At 42.4% G+C, this 20,069-nt stretch overlaps 1 protein-coding gene across 1 annotated transcript; it reads right to left on the bottom strand.

Annotated features, from left to right (window-relative positions):
• Positions 1–1,882: 1,882 nt before the first annotated feature.
• On the bottom strand, positions 1,883–17,652 carry LRRC74A (leucine rich repeat containing 74A). The gene is given in 17 exon segments (XM_058026715.1): positions 1,883–1,910; positions 3,149–3,226; positions 3,918–3,991; positions 3,993–4,022; positions 5,195–5,226; positions 5,229–5,340; positions 8,200–8,275; positions 8,809–8,934; positions 10,874–10,917; positions 11,682–11,715; positions 12,734–12,837; positions 13,267–13,273; positions 13,558–13,664; positions 13,982–14,162; positions 15,333–15,438; positions 17,273–17,369; positions 17,602–17,652. Coding segments are annotated over 17 exon segments (1,287 nt in total).
• Positions 17,653–20,069: the final 2,417 nt, after the last annotated feature.

The raw sequence follows: 20,069 nt of genomic DNA, 5'->3' as shown, positions 1-20,069 counted from the left end.
TTGGTGTGCGCTCCTGTGTTCCTTAGGCGTGGGATAGAGTTCATTTTCTTCCAAGGGGCTGTTCTTTGGATTTGTGTTGGACGCAGGGTTGATAATAGAGAGATGGTTTTGTTATTGCTGGGCAGGGCTTGCACAGAGCCAAGGCCTTTTCTGCTTTCCGTACTGCCACACTGGTGAGGAAGCTGGGGGGAGACTCAGCGGGGACAGATGACACCAGCCGATCAAAGGGATATTCCAGACCATGTGGCATCATGCTCAGTATAGAGAGTGGGGGGAAGCTGGAGGAGGGGAGACATGTTTGGGGTGATGGAGCTTGTTTTCCCAAGTCACTGTTACAGGTGATGGGGCCCTGCTGTCCTGGCGATGCTGAACACCTGCCTACCATGGGAAGCAGTGAATCTATTCCTTGTTTTGCTTTGCTTACATGTGCATTTGGTTTCCCTATTAAACTGTCTTTATTTCAACCCCTAAGCTTTCTAGCTTTTCACCCTTCCAGTTCTCTCCCTGACTGCACTAGTGGGGGAGTCAGCACGTTGCTGCTTGGGGCTTGATTGCTGGCTGGGGTCCATGCCAACCCTAATCACAACAGCTTCTATGAAAATGTACCTCAGTGTTTAGCAGTAGTCAAGAATCAATAATGTCTTTTCAGGAATGATTAGGAAAAGAACAGAAAACCCCCTAGTCTTATACCCCTGCATGTGCAAACTGGCCAGCATTTCAAATGCTGCTCTGATTCTTCATCTCAAACCCCCACATATTCCATAGGTGAAGGTGGCACTGACTGCAATTGCAAGGCAATTCTGGAAGAGTCACCAGAGGAGGAAGAGGCATCAGAGGACACAGACCTGCTGGGGTAATGAGCTAAAGCCTTCTGAAGGTGAGTACTGAGCAGATACCACCAATGCCATTATGCCAACCATCATCTTGACCTCTGATTAGGCACTGGAGCCACCTAAACTCTATCAAAGGTTTCAAAATATTTAAAAGATTTTTTTTTCTACAGGGGAATTCCATTGGGAAAGAGAGACTTATCAGATTGCAACTAGCTTCTTTCCTTTCCACCAAAAGCTGATCTTCCCAAAGTGGCCAACATTTCCCAGTTTGTCAAGATTTTTGTTGTAAAGTCTGTGTTGGCAGTTGGCCACATGGCAAAATGTATTTCCTGTACAAATTAACATTTTCTAGATTCTATTTTAAAAGAAATATTAATATACGCAAGGCTTTAATAACTTCTTAAGAACTGTAAAATGTATTTTTTTATTGTTGGTTTAAAAAAGGTATGGTGTCTAAGCCAATTTGTATGTCTCCCATCTTTCTAACATATTTTTTCCAGGGAGACATTAAAGAAAATTTCTATCACCCATAACTTTTCAAGACACATCAGCTGTAGTTTCTCATGAATTTATTTTTTTTCTCTTGCAAAGGTCCCTGTGTCAGTTCTGCTAAGGTGGCAGGGGATGACTGGTGGCCCTTACCTCAGTGTTTGTCCATGTGCTTTACCTCAAAAGGAGATAATAACAATATATGAGTGTTTTTATTTCCCAATTCCCACTTTTTGCCTTTATCTTTGTAAGTAAGTTCATCACTGTCAGCATACAGAGCAAGACAGATTTGGTAACCAGGTTCAAAGGACCAATCCTTCCTCAATGGAAAAAGACCAAACTGTATAGGAACCTGCTGTGTAATGGAACATCGACTTCATTTTTACATTCAATAACTTAGACTATCATAGATCCTCAGTGTTGGGCCTCCCCAAGCTCAGTGCCACTCTGAGCTTTCTTTCAGTGGTTCTCATACAATCTTGCATTGTCTGCCCTGCTTCCTTGCTTCATTTTTAGGTCTCTTCCCTTTCTTCCTCCTCTATTTCCCCTTCCACAGGCTTCTATGCTGTCTCCTGGTCTTTTAAGTGACTGATTGAAAAGAAGTGAATGAGTATTATTCTAGTAAAGTGAACCTTCTCTGTCAGATATCTTCAAGCTGCTGAGAGGATCTTGAGGAGACAGCCTGAGGTAGGAACAGTAAGGACAGCAAAGATCACAACTCTTCTGACTCATCTGCAAGGTGAATATTACAATTTCATACATGCTACAGTGCTAAAAATGCATCAAGAAGCTAGATAAGAGGTATATGTATACATCCATATCTATTTTCCCCCTTATTTCAACTCTGCCATGTTAAGGACACCAGGTGAAGTCTTTTCTGGCCACTGGGTTTCAACAGTTTTATCTGCTTAACCACAGTTCTGTAAGTTGTGCCTGAAGTACTGGGAATCCTCTGTAACCTCTGACTGAAGGTTAACCAGGCTAAAGCACATCTAGCATCTGAGCATGGATGTTTTTAGTGTGGTACTGCTATTTGTTAAGGAATAAAGACTGGACCCAACAAATTAATTTGCTTCTCTTTGAAAACATTAGGAGGCTAAGAGCAAAACTGACCCATTGCTTCTAGCTTTAAAACTAGACTACAGCATATATGTGCTGAGGGATGGGAATATTTGGGCATGACTAACAGGGCTTTCAGCTGATGAGTCACGTGTCAGAACTGACTGAAAGTCTAGGGGGACTTTTGGGTCCAATGACAAGCAGTTTAGCCTGCAGCAACTGACAGCCTCTTAGGAGTTTGCTGCTGAATGCTCAGCTCTCAGAACTTGGACATGATTGCTACAGGCACTAAGGAAGAGCACTTTCAAGAGAATGATAAGTTCTGTGGTGTGAAGGTGGATTTCCAGGGAAAAGTAGGTCTCTCCTAAGAAGAGAAATCAGAGAGAAGGAAAAAAACCAAGAGTCCCTGAGGATGGAAGAAAAGTTCTGACAGCACAGATATGCTGTCTTTGCAAATCTTACTTTGGCTGCAGGGGGGATAGTGTTGAGCTGATGCTTCTCATCATAGATTTAGGATGAATGAAAATGCCATTCAGCCCGGAGATTCCTGCAAGATTCTCATGGCAAGTTTATCAAATTGGAAAATAAGACTTGTAGTTTGATTCAACAGAACTTCTAACAAGGTGTTTTTTTCATTTACCTTTTATTTGCATAAGTAGTGGACTGGCCAAAAACATATGTCCCTTCACATCCTAAGATGAATAAGGTTATGTTTATTTAGTGTCAAGCTGAATTAAAGAAAAAAAGACAAACCAGGAGTCATTCACCTGTAATGCACAACTGCTGTCTGATTCCAGTCTAGATTGTGCACTAGTTCACCAGTTTGGACTCAGTTCAGTGGGATGCTTTGTTGGTAAGAGGGGAAGTGCTAGGAAACCTGGCTAATTTTAAGCAGAAAAATTCTCCATATCAGAGTGGGGCCTGGCTGTCTTCTAATAGGTGAGCAGATAGCCTGGTGCATGGAGGAAGAGAGACAGAAAAAATGCAGAAAGGTGGTGGGGAGGCAATTTAAGCATTTAAAAAAGGATTATTGTTATTATTATTATTATTGTTGTTGTTGTTGTTGGTTTTGCAAAAGATCATCATGTCTGGCTGACCATTGCTACTGATCCCAAGCACCACAGTGGTTTTGGCAGGAAGACAACTGTCTACTCCATTGTACAGCTGAGGGTTTAGATGCCTATTTTTCACTTGCCTGTAGCAGTAAGACATAAGAATCTATCAATATCCTGTGTATCCTCTACAAACAGTGGCTGTCTGTGATATTCTGAAGTTGGTCCATTATCATTGATGCTATCTGCACTATTTATTGGGTGTCATGGCATTTCTGTTGGTGTCATTCTAGGCTCAGCATTTGCTATGAGTGAATTTTGCCTTTTAGCCTTAACAATCCCAGAATAGTCTGAGTTGGAAGGGACCCAGAAGCGTCCTGATGTCACCAGCAAAGCTGGCTGGTGGCTGTGCTGCAGCAGAGATTTCCCTAGAGCAGTACCCTACCAGAAGAGATTCTGGCCATGCTTTCAGAGGCACACTTGCATCATGGCTTTCCAGAAGGCTGCCACAGGAATCTTTATATTTCCATCCTTATCAATATTCCCAAAGAAGTTCTCAGAGTTGTAGCTTGTGCTCTTTCAAAGAGTTCTATTGGAAGCAGAGATGAAACACGGGCATGACCATGAAAAAGCCACTGATACCTGCCTCCAGCTCTCCTCTTATTCTTCCATCACCCTGCTTTTATTCAGCCCATCACTGAGAGATATGAGTTCTCAACTTCTTGTGCAGTTAGACTTTTGTCAGAACAAAGGACTTTTGTTCAGGTTAATTCCATTCTTCTCAGTTACATCTCCTTCTCCCCCTACCTTGAAACAAGACTCAGTAGTAAACCTGGCTTTTTTTCCTTATAATTGCATATGCTTATTTGGTCCTCATCCCAGCAGCCACTGCTTGGCTAGGCTGTCTAATCAAGACAGTTCTGTCCCCCAGATCTTTGATCACTTTACTCTTCTCTGAATTCTGCTTCCGTTTGAATGAGGATACCTGAATACCTGAATGGCTATTAAAAGCTGCAAAGCATAGTAGTGCAAGTGTCACTAGCTGTGAAGCACAGCAGCATTGTTTGATGTGAGCTAACAGCCCAAGCCTTTGCTTAAGTTCATATGAGGCCTTATCCACAGCTAATTCTCACCCAATTAGCTGAAAATCTGCACAGCAGTTAAGAAACACAGTGAAGCTGGTAGTGCAAAAGTGTTATTTAGCTCAGCAAGCATCAATTGCTTGTGTTGGCTTCCAGAAAGGAGGATAGCACCATCTCCTGCTATCCATGGAAACTGCAGACCTTGAAAAGCTGAGCAATATCTATTTCAGATGGAAAATACCTTGTTCTTATAATGCCATATCCTACTTTTATGAAGCACATTAATTTTGATGCTAAAGCAAAACTGTCAGAGAAGTGTTTTATGAAAGTCAGCTGCCGGGATGGGCTTGTGATGAGGATGGACACTCATTTGGATCATACCTGAAATCAATCAATTTGTTTTACGCAGCAAGCAAGTATCACATTCTTTTTTTTCCCCCTCAGTGCTCTAAGATCCCAAGGAAATACCTTCTCCAGAAGATCAAAGGCTTTGCTTAGTCAGTCTGTGTGTTCTGAGATGTGTGAAAATTGTGATTCTCTTTGTGTATTTACTTTTCTGAAGGAATTTGGCTGTATTTCTCACTTGAAGGAAAACTTACCCCTTTGAACCTCTATCCCTCCAAGTGTCCACAGCATGTGTACTGTGTACAGGAGCTAAGAACACAATTCAATAGCTTGCCTGAATCACTTCCATGGGATTTGGATGCTGTTGGGGATCTTGGTGATACAGCCTTTGACCTTACTGTAGATGGCATCTAGTTCAGGATGCATTTGACCCATCAAATCCTGCAACTTGATGAAAGTCTTATTCATCAACTCATTGTGCTACATAGGGCAAGGAAAGTGCAGTCAGTGTGGACACTCAGAGAACAACAAAGCCTATCTTGTGTTCCTAAATACATTAGCCATCCTTTCCTAAGGATGGTGCCTTCTGCTATCTCTGCTCTTCACTTTCAGGAAACCCCTGGAGATCCAACCGTAAATAAGTGTTCATCTTTCTCTTTTTCCATGTTTGAGAAAGAAAAAGATCTACTAATTTGTGTAGAAATTAGCTTAGAGCAAGGTAGGTGTTCATTAGTAAATGTCTTTACCAAAGACTTCTTATTTTTGGCCATTCAAGTGATTCATGTTCATCCCTGAGACAGTCCTAGACAGGTCTCCTCTCCATTCTATTAAGACACAGACTGCAAGTTGAACAGTTTATGGCCACAATGTGCTATAGAGTTCTGAAAATAAAAATCAGAATCACCCAAGACCTTAAAGGATCAATATCTCCAGCAATGGAGCTTTATAGCCCACAAGAAAGATGATCCTCTCTGGGAAGGGGTCACGTGTCTTCAGATGAACAGAACCTTTGGGAAAGCTCTTTGCTTCATGGTGTAATCCTAAGAAGTTCCAGTCAGCAGAAGAAGGCCTGACATTTGTTTTTTCATAAGAATTTCAAACAGGGTAGTGACAGCTCAGCATTTCAGAGTTCATGTTGCAAGTTTTATGTACTGAATGGGCAGTAGCACAGTGTCCTGATTCAGGGGTTTGGAATGTTAGAAAGTAACCTGTCAATGCAAATATCATTGATGCAACTGTAAATTATTCCTCTAAATTTTACTTTGGATTGATTGAGCTCTTAAAGACATGACTATGATTTTGTTCATACCCATGATGACAGGGGAATTGTTCATGTATTATGTTAGTTATATGCTTAATTGTTGAAAGTGTCAAGGCAGCTCAGGAAATTTATGAAAGCTTTTGTTTCTGTCATTGTGAAAGATTAAAGCACTGTATTTTCCCCTAAAGTTTATTTATAGTTTGCCAATGCATTCTTTCAACTTCTTTTTGGAAACTTCAGACCCACTGTTCTGCAGATCCATCTACAAGCTAATCATCTTCTGTGCAATAAGCTCTTGACTGTTACTACTCAAATCCAGTCTTGAACCAGTCAGGGTGCAGCTGGTTATTAGCTTTCATTCAGCACCAAGGGTTTGATGGATGTGGGTGGCTCTCTGATGAAGCCATTCAGACATCCTGGCACTATGGACAGCAGCAGAGTGACCTACTCCTGGGAATGCAGAGCACGAAAGCTCGAGCTGCTTTTAAGGCTGCTGGCTCTCTCTAGGGCTGACAACCCATTTTGAAGCCATTTGGCATGGCTTAAGCCCATGCCATAGGTGGTGAACTGCCAGTGCAGCCTCAGGAGCAGCATAGCCAAAGCACCATGTCTGGCCTAACAAACAGTGCTGGGGTCAGGCAGCACCTGGGGGGAGCCAGCTTGGGCATTTCTGCATGTTTGACACAGTCAGTCCTGTCCAGAAAAACAACACACAGGCAGCTGAAAGGCACCAGTAGTTTCCAGTGTACTGTGGTGCTGAAGATGAGCATGTGCTGGCTACTTTGATTAATGATTCCTGAAAATGTTTGATTGTCAGTATGTGCAAGTTGGAACTCAATAAAGAGTAGATTATAGAAAGAATGTAGGGAACAGTCATGCTTAGAAATCTTGTCAGAAGGATTTAACTGTTGTTAAAAATGTGCCTTTGTATGCTGCACCATTGCTAGTACTGTCAAATCCATGCAAAGGTTTCTAGATGTCCTTATTCCAAATTCCTCATATTGACACACTAATTATTCATTCTTTGGAAGTCAAGATAAGCATACATCACTGAGAAAAGGGGCAGAAAAGGCTTTTATTTATGTCTTCCCTTAAGTTTCCTGTAAAGGACTAACACCTTTACTAATTTCTCAAAGATTTAAGACAATGCAAGTTCTTTGGCACTGTATATTTACAATTACTCAGAATTGAAATGCACGACTCCCTTCCTACAGTATCCCCCCCACATCACAGGTGGAATGAAATCTGTCAGGTAGATTAGATGTTTACCTACAAGCATTTGACTGGGATGCTGAAATGTCATTGTAAATTTATGCCATTGACTCTTTCACTTGTGAAATGCCAGGTAATTTAGATTTTTGCAAGAGTGAGGTGAAGAGAACAACTGTTAACCCTAAAAAGCAGATTCATAATGAGATGTAGGTTCAAGATCAATTCCTTACCTCAAAGTTTCTGAAGTGTTTCCTTTTAAATAAATGCATTTCAATAATCTCTTTTAATTTCTCAGAATTTAGCTAAAATTTATCATTATTTCCAATTTTATTAATTGTTTAGGTTATTAGTAATAAAACTAGCAGCAGCATGTCTATTGCAATGCAGTCCTTTACACCCATACAGCCTGTTTTAGTTTTCCTTTGCAGAATGAGGCCTGATTTCTTGCAGACTTGGAAAATAATTCTCTTTGATCTTAATTTATGCAGGAAAAAATCTTTACCCTAGAGGAATGCTTGTTCTTCAGATTATCTCTGCTGAAAGCTCTTGATACTCTCAGGAAAGACTATGGATGAATATTACTTATTCTGCTTATTTTTAGTTTCTTTCATTAACATAGTAACAAAGAACCACATGCAAATATAACTTAGGTACAACCCATTACATGAGTGCCCATCAGCTTTATTTTTAGCTTGTTTCAAGTGTTTACATTCCAAGTCCCAAATCTAATTTTTGTGAAAACTCTCCTTTAATCACGGTGCTTCCAAATGTGGATGGAGGGCCCTGAGGGCCCGGACACCTTCTGTGACTCCTGCCATGAAGAACCAGTGCATGGATGGGAAGGCCAGGACTGGACTAGAATATACCCAGGTGTCTACCCTGTGCTGGTCTGCAATATAACCTCTGCTCTCACTCAGGACCTCAGGAGCATTTCTCAGTCTCCTATTTTTGAAACAACAGAGGCAGCACATGAAGTTACAACAATATGTGTCATGCTCCCACCTTCCTACAGAGTATAGTAAGATTTGGTCTCTTTGGTTTCTTTTTCTTTCCTACCAGCCTTTTAATGTTTTATTTGCATTTTTAAAAATAGGACTGCTTTACTTTCAATGCCTTGAAGCATCCATCTTCTATTCCCCAGACATAGTGATGGAGTATCAAAGTACTTCACAGTATTTAGCATCTTAGGCTGCCCTGGAGAAAGGCAGCTCAGGGGATGAACAGAATTTGTCCTCCAGTGGTAATTCACTCTTTGTTCTAGTTCTGCTGTAAGAAAATGGAAGTGAGTGAAATGTGGTAAAACTACAAGCACCTCTCCAGAGCTAGACTAAATCCAGATTCTGCATGGCTTCTGGAAGAGTTGTCAAATACTAGCTTTTTTTTATTAATGACTGTGCATAAATGAAAGATACAGCAAGTGGCAAAACAGTCTCTGAAAGGGGCAGTTCTGTGATCCACCCACTTCCTAAAAATGCATAGTGTATGGTCCTGGAGTCTTGAATTTGCAGGGAGATGTGTTCTTTCTGATGGTTGTGACTAGTGCAGTGGCATCTTCTGTGGTCAAGGGATTACTGGCCATCTGTAAAAGAAGAGACATAGATCTAGACATGGTGAGAATGAAGATATCATGTCTAGCAGAAGGCATGCTGTAACCTCAAGGATCACCCTTTCTTCCCATTCTTCAGCAGGCATGTGGAGAACTGTGGTCCCTTTGAATGGGTTTTTCTGTTATCTCATCATATTTTGTCTCTGTCCCACGAAAGTCTGCAAGCTTCCAAGTCAAGGGGATTTACCTTCTTAGTTTCTTTCTGTCTTCTAATGTGAAATTCCATGTATCAGGTCCATATATCCATCTGTCATGTAGAGGGATGTGATGTGCATCATATTCAGTCTTGTGATGGGAGGAGGCTGAGGCAATGGGCTGCCTTTGAATGGGTACTTGCTTTAGGGCCCCTCTGGATGGGATTGTGCCCCCTGGGACATTTCCCATTCGCTTGGCTCCTCTTGGTAGCACAGCAGATCAGAGCTCAGGCTGCTTGTCTGCCTGCTACAAGGTCTGGCTGTCTGGCATTACACTGCTGTGTGCCTCTCTGAGTGCATGAACAGCATCTCTCCCCCACCTTGGACCTCCTGTGCAGTCTCTATTCTCACAATTAGAAAGAAAAGTTTCTTTGTTAATGTTGGCCAGCAGAAGACATGTTCTTGTTTAGGTCCTTTGTGCTATCAGCTCCTAAGACAATCTGGATGGCTACAGAGAAAGAGAGGAATGCCTCTGGGTGAGCTAGCGACTTTACCTCAAGCCAGGTTAAGAGCAAGTCACACAGACACGTTTATTTACATAATCTGAAACAGCAGGCCCAAAGACTGGGGTGGTTGCAGTGATTTACAAGGACAGGGTGTCCAGAGACAGGCCTACATTAGCAGCTTTAAAGATGCCTCTCAACCACCATAGTGTCATTTGCGAGCTCTCAGGATGGTGATGCTAGATCTAGCTGAGAATGCAGCTTGGAAGCATTCTGTAAGCAAGCTGGCTTTTCTGAGCTGAATTCCTAGATTCTGATCTTGGATTGAGAAGGTGTGCTAGCTCTCAATTCTCACCTTTGGAGAAATCTTAGCTGGTTATTCAGTTTTGCCTTTTCAGGGATTATTGACCCCTGTCTTACTAGAAGAGAGTTTTGGCTTTCTTTTGCCAGGGCTTGGTAATACTCCAAGTGTATGTAGTGCCATGGCATTGCCCTACACAGTTTATCCTGTGCTTGAATAAATTCTTAGCAAATCATTTACATTGTGAAGGAGAAAGGTAGAGAGAGGGAGGATTTCTTATATTAATAGACACTGCCTGGGTTTTGTGAAAAATGTCCAGATTCTCCTTGCCACATCTAAAATATCAAGACTCACTCTACTTATATTTGATTATCAGAGGAGAGGAATTCAGCTTCACATGATAGCTGTGCCCAGCTGTACGAGTGCCAGTGCCAATTCACATGCATCACACACCTCAAGGTGTAAGTTCTACTTAGAGCAGGGTATGTGTGAATTCATTTATGTCTGCTGTGACACTGGGAGGGATAGGACTTGCTGCCAACACTTGCTTCGCATTCTCAGGGAGAATTTCTCATCCAAATTTTCCATGTATGGAAGGTTGGATGGAGGCAGATGGTGAATTTAGCTGACTTAAAAATATTCCTTTTAGAAACAAAACAGAAAGAAACAGATTCTGCAGTAATCTCTGCTGCTCCTGCTTCAAGTGAGCTGAAGGAGAGAAGAGATGTAAAACCTTGAATTTTGGAGAGGCATTTTTCTGGACTAGGAAGGTCAAAAGTTTTAGTACCAATCTCTGTGTTGCCTGCAGGCTTTTTCAAGGCAGGAGCACATTGCCTTGCCCTCGCTTCAATTGTAATTGTACCATATTTTAAATATATGGACTTTTATTAGAAAGAGATAACATATCAGTGGAAATACTGAGCCAGGAGAAGGAAGGCGTTCATGAAATGGAAGGAATTGCATTATTGAGATGCTCAAGGAACACTGGGTGCTCACACCACATGCTTGTGGCCATCATGGTAGCAGGTGTGTGGAACATACTGAGGGAAGAAGGGCATTCAGATATTCATGCAAGTCTTTCACAGTGTAGTAACAGCATCTGAGATTACTGAAATACTAATTGGTTTTTTGCTTTTCCTCTGAAGGACTACTAGCACACTCAGGTTCTCACTCTGAACAGACAGATTAGGCAGCTTCATTTTATTCCTTTCTAGTCTGTGTCTCTTGTTGCTTACTGTGCAATGGCTAAAACCATTATGTTTGGGCTACTTATGAAAAACTGAGTAGCTCCTGAACTTTGCAATGAAAACAAACAATGGCTCAAATCCTCTGGGATTTTAGTAATTATCTGCTTTATAAGCCCTGAGGGACTTCTCTTTCAGCTCCTTCCTCTCTGACAGACTGCTCTGTTACTGTGGTTTCTCACGCTGCAGGTGTGTTCCCATACACGACTCATAGCTGCTAGAGTCACCTGTGGGGATGAGGGTGAGCCTGTGAGCCAGCCAGAAAGCTCTGGATCTGGATGCCCTGTTTTTTGTACTCTCCACCAGGTCTTTATGAACACAACTTTATGAAGTTGTGTTCTCTTACACAACTGAAGGTTCTGAAGGTTTGTTTTTCAGCTGTTCTGATGCAGTTGATGCAGTTCATCCAACACTGTGTCCTCTCAGCCTCTCTTATTTCTGAACGAAGCACTTAGCAGAATTATGCCAGGAAATCATGTGGGCATTGCCAAGTGAAATCATGCCAAGTGAGGGCTGCAAATGACCTTGGATTTCAGGTAACTCACTATTCATGTCTCAGCAAAGTATGGTGCAGTCTCCTCTCCAAAGTTGTTTCTTGGGGAAGAAAAGTATGTTAACAATGCACTGATCTCTCCTTTGGTGCTGTGCTGGGGTCTGCAGGAAGATGTGCTTTTAGGTAAAACCTCCAGTCCATCACAGTCCCTATCTGGCTGTAAGAAGTTGTGGTGTGTTGACCTTGGCTGTACATCAGGTGCTCACCAAGCCTGTCACTCCCCTCCTTTGCAGAACAGGGGAGAAAGTAAGATAGAAAAAGCCATTTTGAATCAAGATAAAGGCAGTTTAATTAGGCAAAAGAAAAGGTCACACACTAAAGCAAAGGAAAATAAAATATTTATTCTCTATTTCCCATCACTTCCCAGAAAGTCAGGCTTTAGTACACATGGTGTTATATAGTGGTGTATACACATAGTGGTCCAGAAGACAAACATTATAATAACAAAAGTGCTGCAGATTCCCATCCTCCCTTCCCTTTACTCCCTGCCTTTCTCTTAGCTCTTATTGCTGAGGAGATGTCATATGGTATGGAATATCCCTTTGGTGAGATTGGATCAGCTGTCCTAGCTATGTTCCCTCCTAAGGTCTTGGCTACCACCAGCCAAGTGGTGAAGAGGGGGGGTGTTGGAGAGACACTGATTGATGCTTTGGGAGCCAAAATTTCCCTGTGTTTATCAACACCTTTCTAGCTACCAATACAAGTCACAGAACTATGAGGGCTGCTATGGGGATAATTAACTCCATCTCAGCCAAACATGACAGGGAAGTTTGTCACTTTACTACTTTGCTCTGTGGAGTGGAATTACCCAAAGATGTGGGAGATGCTCCAGAAATTAACTAAGTTCCTCTTGAGGGACTGGTTTTCAGAGATGCTGGAAATTGAGCAGGTCAAATATTTAATCATTTAAGTCCAGCTTTCCACTGTTAATCTGGGTTCCCATCAGAGACATAGCTGAGAGATTGATTTTACCCATAGTCTGAGTAGTATTTTCAGGGTGAGAGACAGGAATGAAACACATGTTACTTCACTTCTACTGCCATCAGTGTTTGTGTGCACACAACCCCCAAGAGCTGAAAAACATTGAGGTAGGACAAATTAACCAAAAGCAAACTGGAAATGGCTTTAGCTCCTGATGTGTCTAGGTGCTTATTAGAGATGTTCTGGAAGAAAAGAAGGGAGTATAAGAAGGATGGATCCAAAGACTGTACTGGTTTTACTGTCTTCTTAGTGCCCAGGATACCAAGGGAGTAATATAAGATGAGCAACATAAGAAATGTTGGCCAGACAGTAATTAATGTGTAGGTTATAGGTGTATTTAACCCTGTATCTTTCCTAATACAAATAAAGCCCTAGAGTCATCAGTTTCACATAGATCTTTGTCTTCAGGGAGCCAAGAGGCATTTTGCCAAGACTTTTCTTTCAGTGTAACACAGATCCCATGGCCTAACAAAATGCATTTTGTATATCCCAGTTTCAAACTGAAGGAACATTTCCACCAGTTCATATCTGAACATTTAGCATTATTCTCTTAATCTATTTAGAAAAGTTTCTCCGTGTCATGTTGGAGAATGAAATTTTCTGACAAATACATGTTTTCTGTTGGCCAAGCATAAACTGGAATGACTTAGTTATGGTAATTACTGTCACATCTGCTAACGAAGATAACAGTTCCAGACTCACCAGACTGCCTACTACATGCACACTTCTGCTTTTCAGAAGCTTGTACATTATAAAAGTATTGCAGCAGAAAATATCATGACTTTCAGAATTTGAACATTTTTGCTTGGGAACAACAGTTGTTTGGATAAAATTGGTTATCTTTCAGAGGATTGAACTTGATGAGCAATAATTTTGACTACAAATTATGTCAGATCAGGTACAATTCTTGAAGGTATGCATTCTCTCACAACATCTCTCCTATGCATATAGCTCCTTCTACCAAAATGCAGTTGTCTTCAAACTCTAATTGTGTAATGGTTGTGTTGGACTGGGAAGACAGAAAGGTAAACAAAGACATACAGGAGTCCCCCCAGCCCTGCCTGTGGCCCTGTAGGGGTTAGAAGCACTGAGGGCTTGTGTTCCATGGAAGAGCATCAGTTGCTTTTGGAGGTAACTCCGTTAAAGGGCATCAGTTACCACACAAAACTTTCATGTGCAGAGGATGAGAAACATTAGGGATGCCCAGGATTCCTATGTTTTTTTTACTCCCACACTATGTACTCATTGATGACTTCCAGGCCTGAGAGAGGCCTAAAATTCCTATTGCTCTTGAGAACACTGGCCCTACCATTACTGGCTACTCACCACCACAGCACTAACAATGTCTTTGACACCTTTAGGTCCTAGAACATGGTGGTTCACATTGATGTAAGGCTTAGCCAAATTTTGAATCAAGTGTGAAGCAGGCATCACTTCCATCAGCCTGTGTGCTTCCAAGTATATGGGCTTTGTGCCTATAATGTCAGCAAAGGCCTTCTCAGGATCTATAGAGAAAAAGTATATTGATGAGTAGTGGATTGTGTCCCCATCTCTATTAAATAAATTAAACTACTTAATAAAATTAAGTAACACTATGCAACAATAGCACAGTTTTACTCCTTATACATTATCATCCCCTGGTTCTCCCCAGGAGTAAATTTATCCTCCTTTCTTATCCACTTGTCATCCAGTGACTTGCTGCAGCTTCTCACCAGTCTGCCACATGACTGAATTTTTTTTTTTTTTGTGTAACTGAGAACTTTTGACATCAGGTAAAAACTTTTTTTTTCCCCTTAATTTAAGCATGCAGCTTATATTGCCAGCAGAGGTAGGGCAGCTCAGAACATTCTGGCTTACAACCAGCAGAAAGAATGCCAGCATTTTCATCTTGGTGTTGTTGACACAGCTGCAGCGAGACATATCAATGCAGCTGGAGGCTGTATTTCCACAAAAACCTGTCATTTGGAATTCCTTCATCAGACCCCATACTTGGAGATCATATTTCTTCATGTTGTTATATGCATTCAGCAGTCTAACCTCAAGACAAATTCCCCTCTCAACAAAGTCATTTTCCAGTTCAGTCTGTAGCCTTCAACAAGATAGTCTTTGTTCTTGTGTTATTATATTTTTTGACTTTCCTTCCATTTATAACACGTTAGAAAGTTCTCTTCCTAAATCATGGATAAATCCTACTTTTACAAAAATGATTGCAAGGCTTGTTTTATCAGATGATTGACTTCACAAGGCAGAAAATAGAGGACAGCCACCAGGAAAGACTAGAAGGGTTGTGGCAAACCCGTGGTGTGCAGACCACAAGTGCTACAGTGTTTCATCAGGAGTGCACAAAAAGGGATGCAGTCCCATTCCTGGTTTCAGCTAGCTCCTCCTGCTGCTCTATTAACAACTAGAGGAGACAATAGGGAGAAAATAAATAGCTCTGGTGTGTAGAAAGTAGTTGAAAAAAGATGTTTAATGTCAAAGGGAAAGCTCTTAAATGGAAATTCCCATTCTCCCCCTCTCCCCCCCTGCCTTTATCAATAGCCAGATTCCATGTGGCTGTTAGAATTCTGGCAGGATCATGTCCTTGGCCTCCTTTTTGGATACATACCAGTTGGTAGGTACAGTTCTGACAGTATGGAAAGGCTAGTGAGTGCAGATGGTCAGAAACCATTCAGTTTCAACTCCTAGGTCAGTGTCAGGAGCTTGCATTGCCTTCTCTGCTGAGGCACCAGCCAGCAGGACAGACTCCTGAGGCTCACTCATTTTGGACATTTCATTCTGGTCTGCCATGAAGCAGATTCAGTTTGTCAATGCAAGCCTAGCAGAGATGTGACTCCCTGGATGTGACAGATCTTCCATTTCTCTGACTGAAGCCACCCTTCAACATGCTGTGGATGTACTCCTGCAACCCTGCTTCGTGCCCAGCACTCCCTGTGCACTACATGCATGTGGTGCTGGCCCCAGTGTGGGGAAGGGCTAACTCTGGGGCTAAGCTTTCCTCAGGTTCTTCAGGCCATGTGCAGGGAACTCACAGTTCTCCCACTTTAGGTTCTTATTCCTTCACAAGCTACCTTTCTCCCATTTCTCAATTTCTGAGCCCACCAGGCAAAGCAATTTTTTATCTTCATCCCATTTCCCCACAAACATGCAAGCCAAAACCATACCAGCTGCTCCTACCTCTCTTGAACTGACTGACAACTCCCCAGGCACAGGGGCTGACTCTGTGATCAGACTCTGGGAATGCCTTGCAGTATACTTGTCCTGCATAGCAGAAGAAAAAGCATTTGAATGCCACTGTATATTGGGATTGAGTGTAAGCAGACTCACTGGAAGTGATACAGCTTCTCTTGTCCACAATTCATAATTTATTTTATAGTTATAGAGAAAGAGAATTTGGAAAATTCCCCTTTAAGGGGACTAAATGCATGAAAAAAATTACGAAGTGTTATTTGGCCAAAATAATTTCTGGCTAATAGTTTAATACATATTTTTTTTCTTCCATGAATCTTCCTTTTCAGTCCTTGTCAGTGCTTTTACTACCTTTTCCCCTTACTCTCTATTGCCCTTTAGAGCTCCAGGCTATTAACCTGTAATTTTGTACCCTTCCTGGGTGTCACCTAGCACTGATGTGGAATGTGGAGCTGTTTAGCTATTTATTCAGATCTATAAGGGGAAAAGACTGGCCAGCTGGCACCCACATCACCACACTTCAACCAGCTCTGCAGCTGCATCTCCTTTATTAAGACCCTTTCCTTCTGCCAGATTTTATTTGTCAGATGATGGGTTTACTTGCATTACTCTAGTGTGAGAAAGACAAAAGGAAGGGTAAAAATAGGCTTAAATCCCATGTAAAAAAGTCATGAGACAAGTCATGTGCCCAGTACATTAGCCAGTCCCACAGTGTGTGGATTGAGCCTTCTGAGGTAGATTTAGAAATCATTTTGGCACTTCATAAATTGCATTATGAGCTATTTAAATATAGAAAAAACAAGCCTAGAAGAGTTGTCCCCCATGCCTTACAGTAATTGCATTAAGAAACAATTGCATACATAACAACAAAGGAAAATAAGAAATTAACATGTAATGACTAAATGACAGGCCAAAGGAGGTTTAGAACTTTGAGGGGAACTGTAATGCTAAGTTAGGAAGTCAGGCCAAAGAGCTGTGAGCAGCCCTGGCACCTGACTCTGCTGTGTCCAAGCAGAGGCTGAAAGCAGCAGGTTCAGAAAACCCTGCTGCCCCCATGCCCTGCCTGTCCTTCTGGGCAATGAAGAGCTCAGACAAGATCTGGTCTCAAAAGATGCTGAGCTCTGACATCTCTTAGAGGCAGTAGGGGCAGCTCGGTGGAGTGTCCTGGAAGCTGGTACTGCCAAGTCCTCCAATGATTCATTTTGCTTTTTCCAAGTGCTCCCAGATGGCAGCTCCCACCTCTGGCCACTGGTACTCTGGATTCCTGTTTGCCACCCTTGCTCTCATTGCTGCCTGGCCTCAGGAGAGAAGCCTTCCCAACTGGTGATCAGCCTGGTGCAACCACAGTCCCTCTTAGCTGCTGCTGATTTTCCTTTGGCCATTTCTGAGAATTTCTGGAGTGAGTTTGCTAGTAAGTAAGCCCTGCACCTGCATCTTTCTCAGACCCATTCTCAGTGTCACCACTAGTGAGTCACAGGTTAATCGGCTTTTTCTGTTCTGTAAATGAAGAGTTCACAGCCAGCTCCTAGATCCTGTATGTTTCTCACACCTACACAGTAAAAGCACAGCTGCTTCGTGTTAAAACATCTCCAGGAGGAATGATGCCACTTGTAAGACCTGAGTTCTTGATTTATGCTGCTTATAAACAAACAGGAGAATCCTATGTGCTGTTTGCAGGAGCTGTCCCAGTGTTGTGAGAAAGCCCTGCAGAGCCTGTGGTTGCCCTGTGATGCCACATCACCCTTATGTGACCTCACCTGCACCTTCTGACTCCTAAGGGTGACATTTAGTGCCAGAAACTCCATCATTCTGGGATCCAGTCAGCTCACAATAACTGAGAATAGCTATGGTTTTGGCTGTGGACCTTCCCCCTTTCCCCCTAGATGTAGGAAAAAGTCACGCGAGGCCATTGCTAAGTGTTCTTGTCTCCTTTAAGTTCATGTTCCAGTTTGTACAATTTCATGATAAAGTTATAGTGTTAAATGAGATAGAGATGAAGATAGGAATGTATTCACCTTTTTAGTCTGGAACAGATTCAGACTTCCCTACTGCCAAATTCCCAGTATGTTCAGTAATAAAGTGTGGCTTGTAAACATGTCAGCAGTTAATGGGGCCTTGAATCAAGTACTCACTCATTCCACCAACTACTGTTGGTGCCAAAAGTGGTTCAGTGCTTATTATTTTACATCTTTTTTACTGAGGACTTTGTGACTTTTCCTAAGGTGCTAAAACCAAAACTGTAACAGAAGAGGCTTTCTGATAAAGCTTGAGCAGAAATAATTTATAGAATTAGAAATATTTTTATTTCCCAAAAAATAGGATAATTTTTGTGGCTTTATTCCGTTAGGTTCTACAAAGACCTCTCAAACTGTCCAGTCATTAGAGACCGTGGAAGGATTACATTTGGATCAAAACCAAAATACCACAAAATCCAGTGGAAGGCTTGACCCTGAAGTAGGTGACCATTGTCAGCTTTGTTTGTATTGCCAAACTTTGAAAATATTTTTCTAGTGTAGGCCAAACAACTGTGGCTATTTGGCCACAGCTGCTTGCTGGTTTGTAGCACCACTAACATTCTTCTCTGATTTCAGTCCGAGTATTCTGATGTGGGTTGGGTCTGAAGATCTTTTCTTAGATCTTTCCTTTCAAGGAACAGGCTGGTTTTAAATGACCCAGTCATGAGCTCCTAATGTTGCAGATCCTTCCTCTGAAGAACATCCTACATTCTCTGACTAGAAACCAATGATGGACTGGTTACTGCAACAGGAGGTGGGAGACCACAGTCTAGTGCTTTGCCAGAGACATCTGTGGGATTTGAGACAAGTCCCTGCTTCGATGGTCTGTGGTGTTCTGTAAATGGAGATTTGAAAAAGAGTGCTAGGATTATTATTTATTTACATTATAACATCATCTCAGATCCTAGCTGTGGACACTCATTATGCTAATTACTAATGGGAGAAATGGGTCTCAATGTCTTCACAAAGAACTCCAGCTGAAGGAACCAATCAAGTTCTGGAAGAATGGCTGGGAGGATTTTACAAGAAATGGATGTTAATGTCTTTGAAATGGGCCATAATGTCTTAATGAATATTAAGCTGCATTTTTTGAAGAAGCTAGATAATTTGAGTTTCTAAACTTTAAGGCCATATGTAGTAGGTGGTTTGGGAAGTCTTTACCTTCCTAGTGCCTCAGCTAATGGGGAAAGGAAGAGGGCAACCTGCAGCCAGGAGTTTAGGAGAAAAGGAGGCTGTGTCCTCCAAAAATTTGAGAGAGACCCCATGGAAGTATGGCCAAGTGGACTCCATCCCTTTACTCAAAGTTGCAAGATTCCTCTGTCTCTTTTGTGGACACTGGCTTTTCACAGTGTGATTTTCTGCACATCAGTAAGTGTTTAATTTAATTGTGACCCGTGAGATGGCAGCTGGTCACCATGAAGGGGGCAGTTTGGCAGCACTCATCAGTGCAAAAGGCAGGGATAATATGAATCTTGACTTCATTGCAGGTACTCAGAGTTTGGAAGAAGGCTACTGAGATTACAAGTCAGAAATGTATATTTGGTGTTAAAAAGCTGTAGTGTGCTCAGCTCAATCTGTTTGCCTTCAGATGTTGAAAATGTGTGATTGTGGAGTGAAGCGCAAACGTTGAAATTCTGAACTTCAACCAGGACTTCGCTTTTCATATACAACTGCCTGGTTTCAGCACGTGATGGATCTCAACTTGCAAATGGCAGAGTACTCATAGCCAGGTGAGGACTGATATTGCCAGCCTCTGATGACCTCTCAGCAGCACCAAGTGAGGGCACACTCCTGCTCTGCTGTCTCCCCCACCCCATCGCCACTGCCGCCTAGAGGTTGTGCTTTGCAAAACCTTAGCAATTATCAGTGCTGTCCGAAACGCCTGTGCAACATCTGGAGCAAAAGGTGGCTTCCCAGGGGACAAAAAATCATAGAAATTTTCCTGTTTGCATTTCTGGAGAACAGGAGGTGAAAATTTTTGTTTGAAACCACAAATTTCAGGGTGGCGGAGCCATAAAGCAAGCTTCACTCAGCCCAGGGTCACAGCTTCTGACCCCTCAGGCACAGCACGGCTGCCGGGCCCCTCCGCAGGCTGCGCTCCTGCCCCACCCCGGCCGGGGCCGTCCCACCACGGGCCGCGGCCTCCCGGGAGCGGGCGGCCCTGGAGCGGCGCCCGGGGAGGGCCAGGCCCGGGCCGGTGCGAGCCCCGG

Source organism: Melospiza georgiana, chromosome 6 (genome assembly GCF_028018845.1).
Source record: "Melospiza georgiana isolate bMelGeo1 chromosome 6, bMelGeo1.pri, whole genome shotgun sequence".
Lineage (NCBI taxonomy): Eukaryota > Metazoa > Chordata > Aves > Passeriformes > Passerellidae > Melospiza > Melospiza georgiana.
The sequence above is the reverse complement of the archived record's forward strand: the minus strand, read 5'-3'. Positions and strand labels throughout refer to the sequence as shown.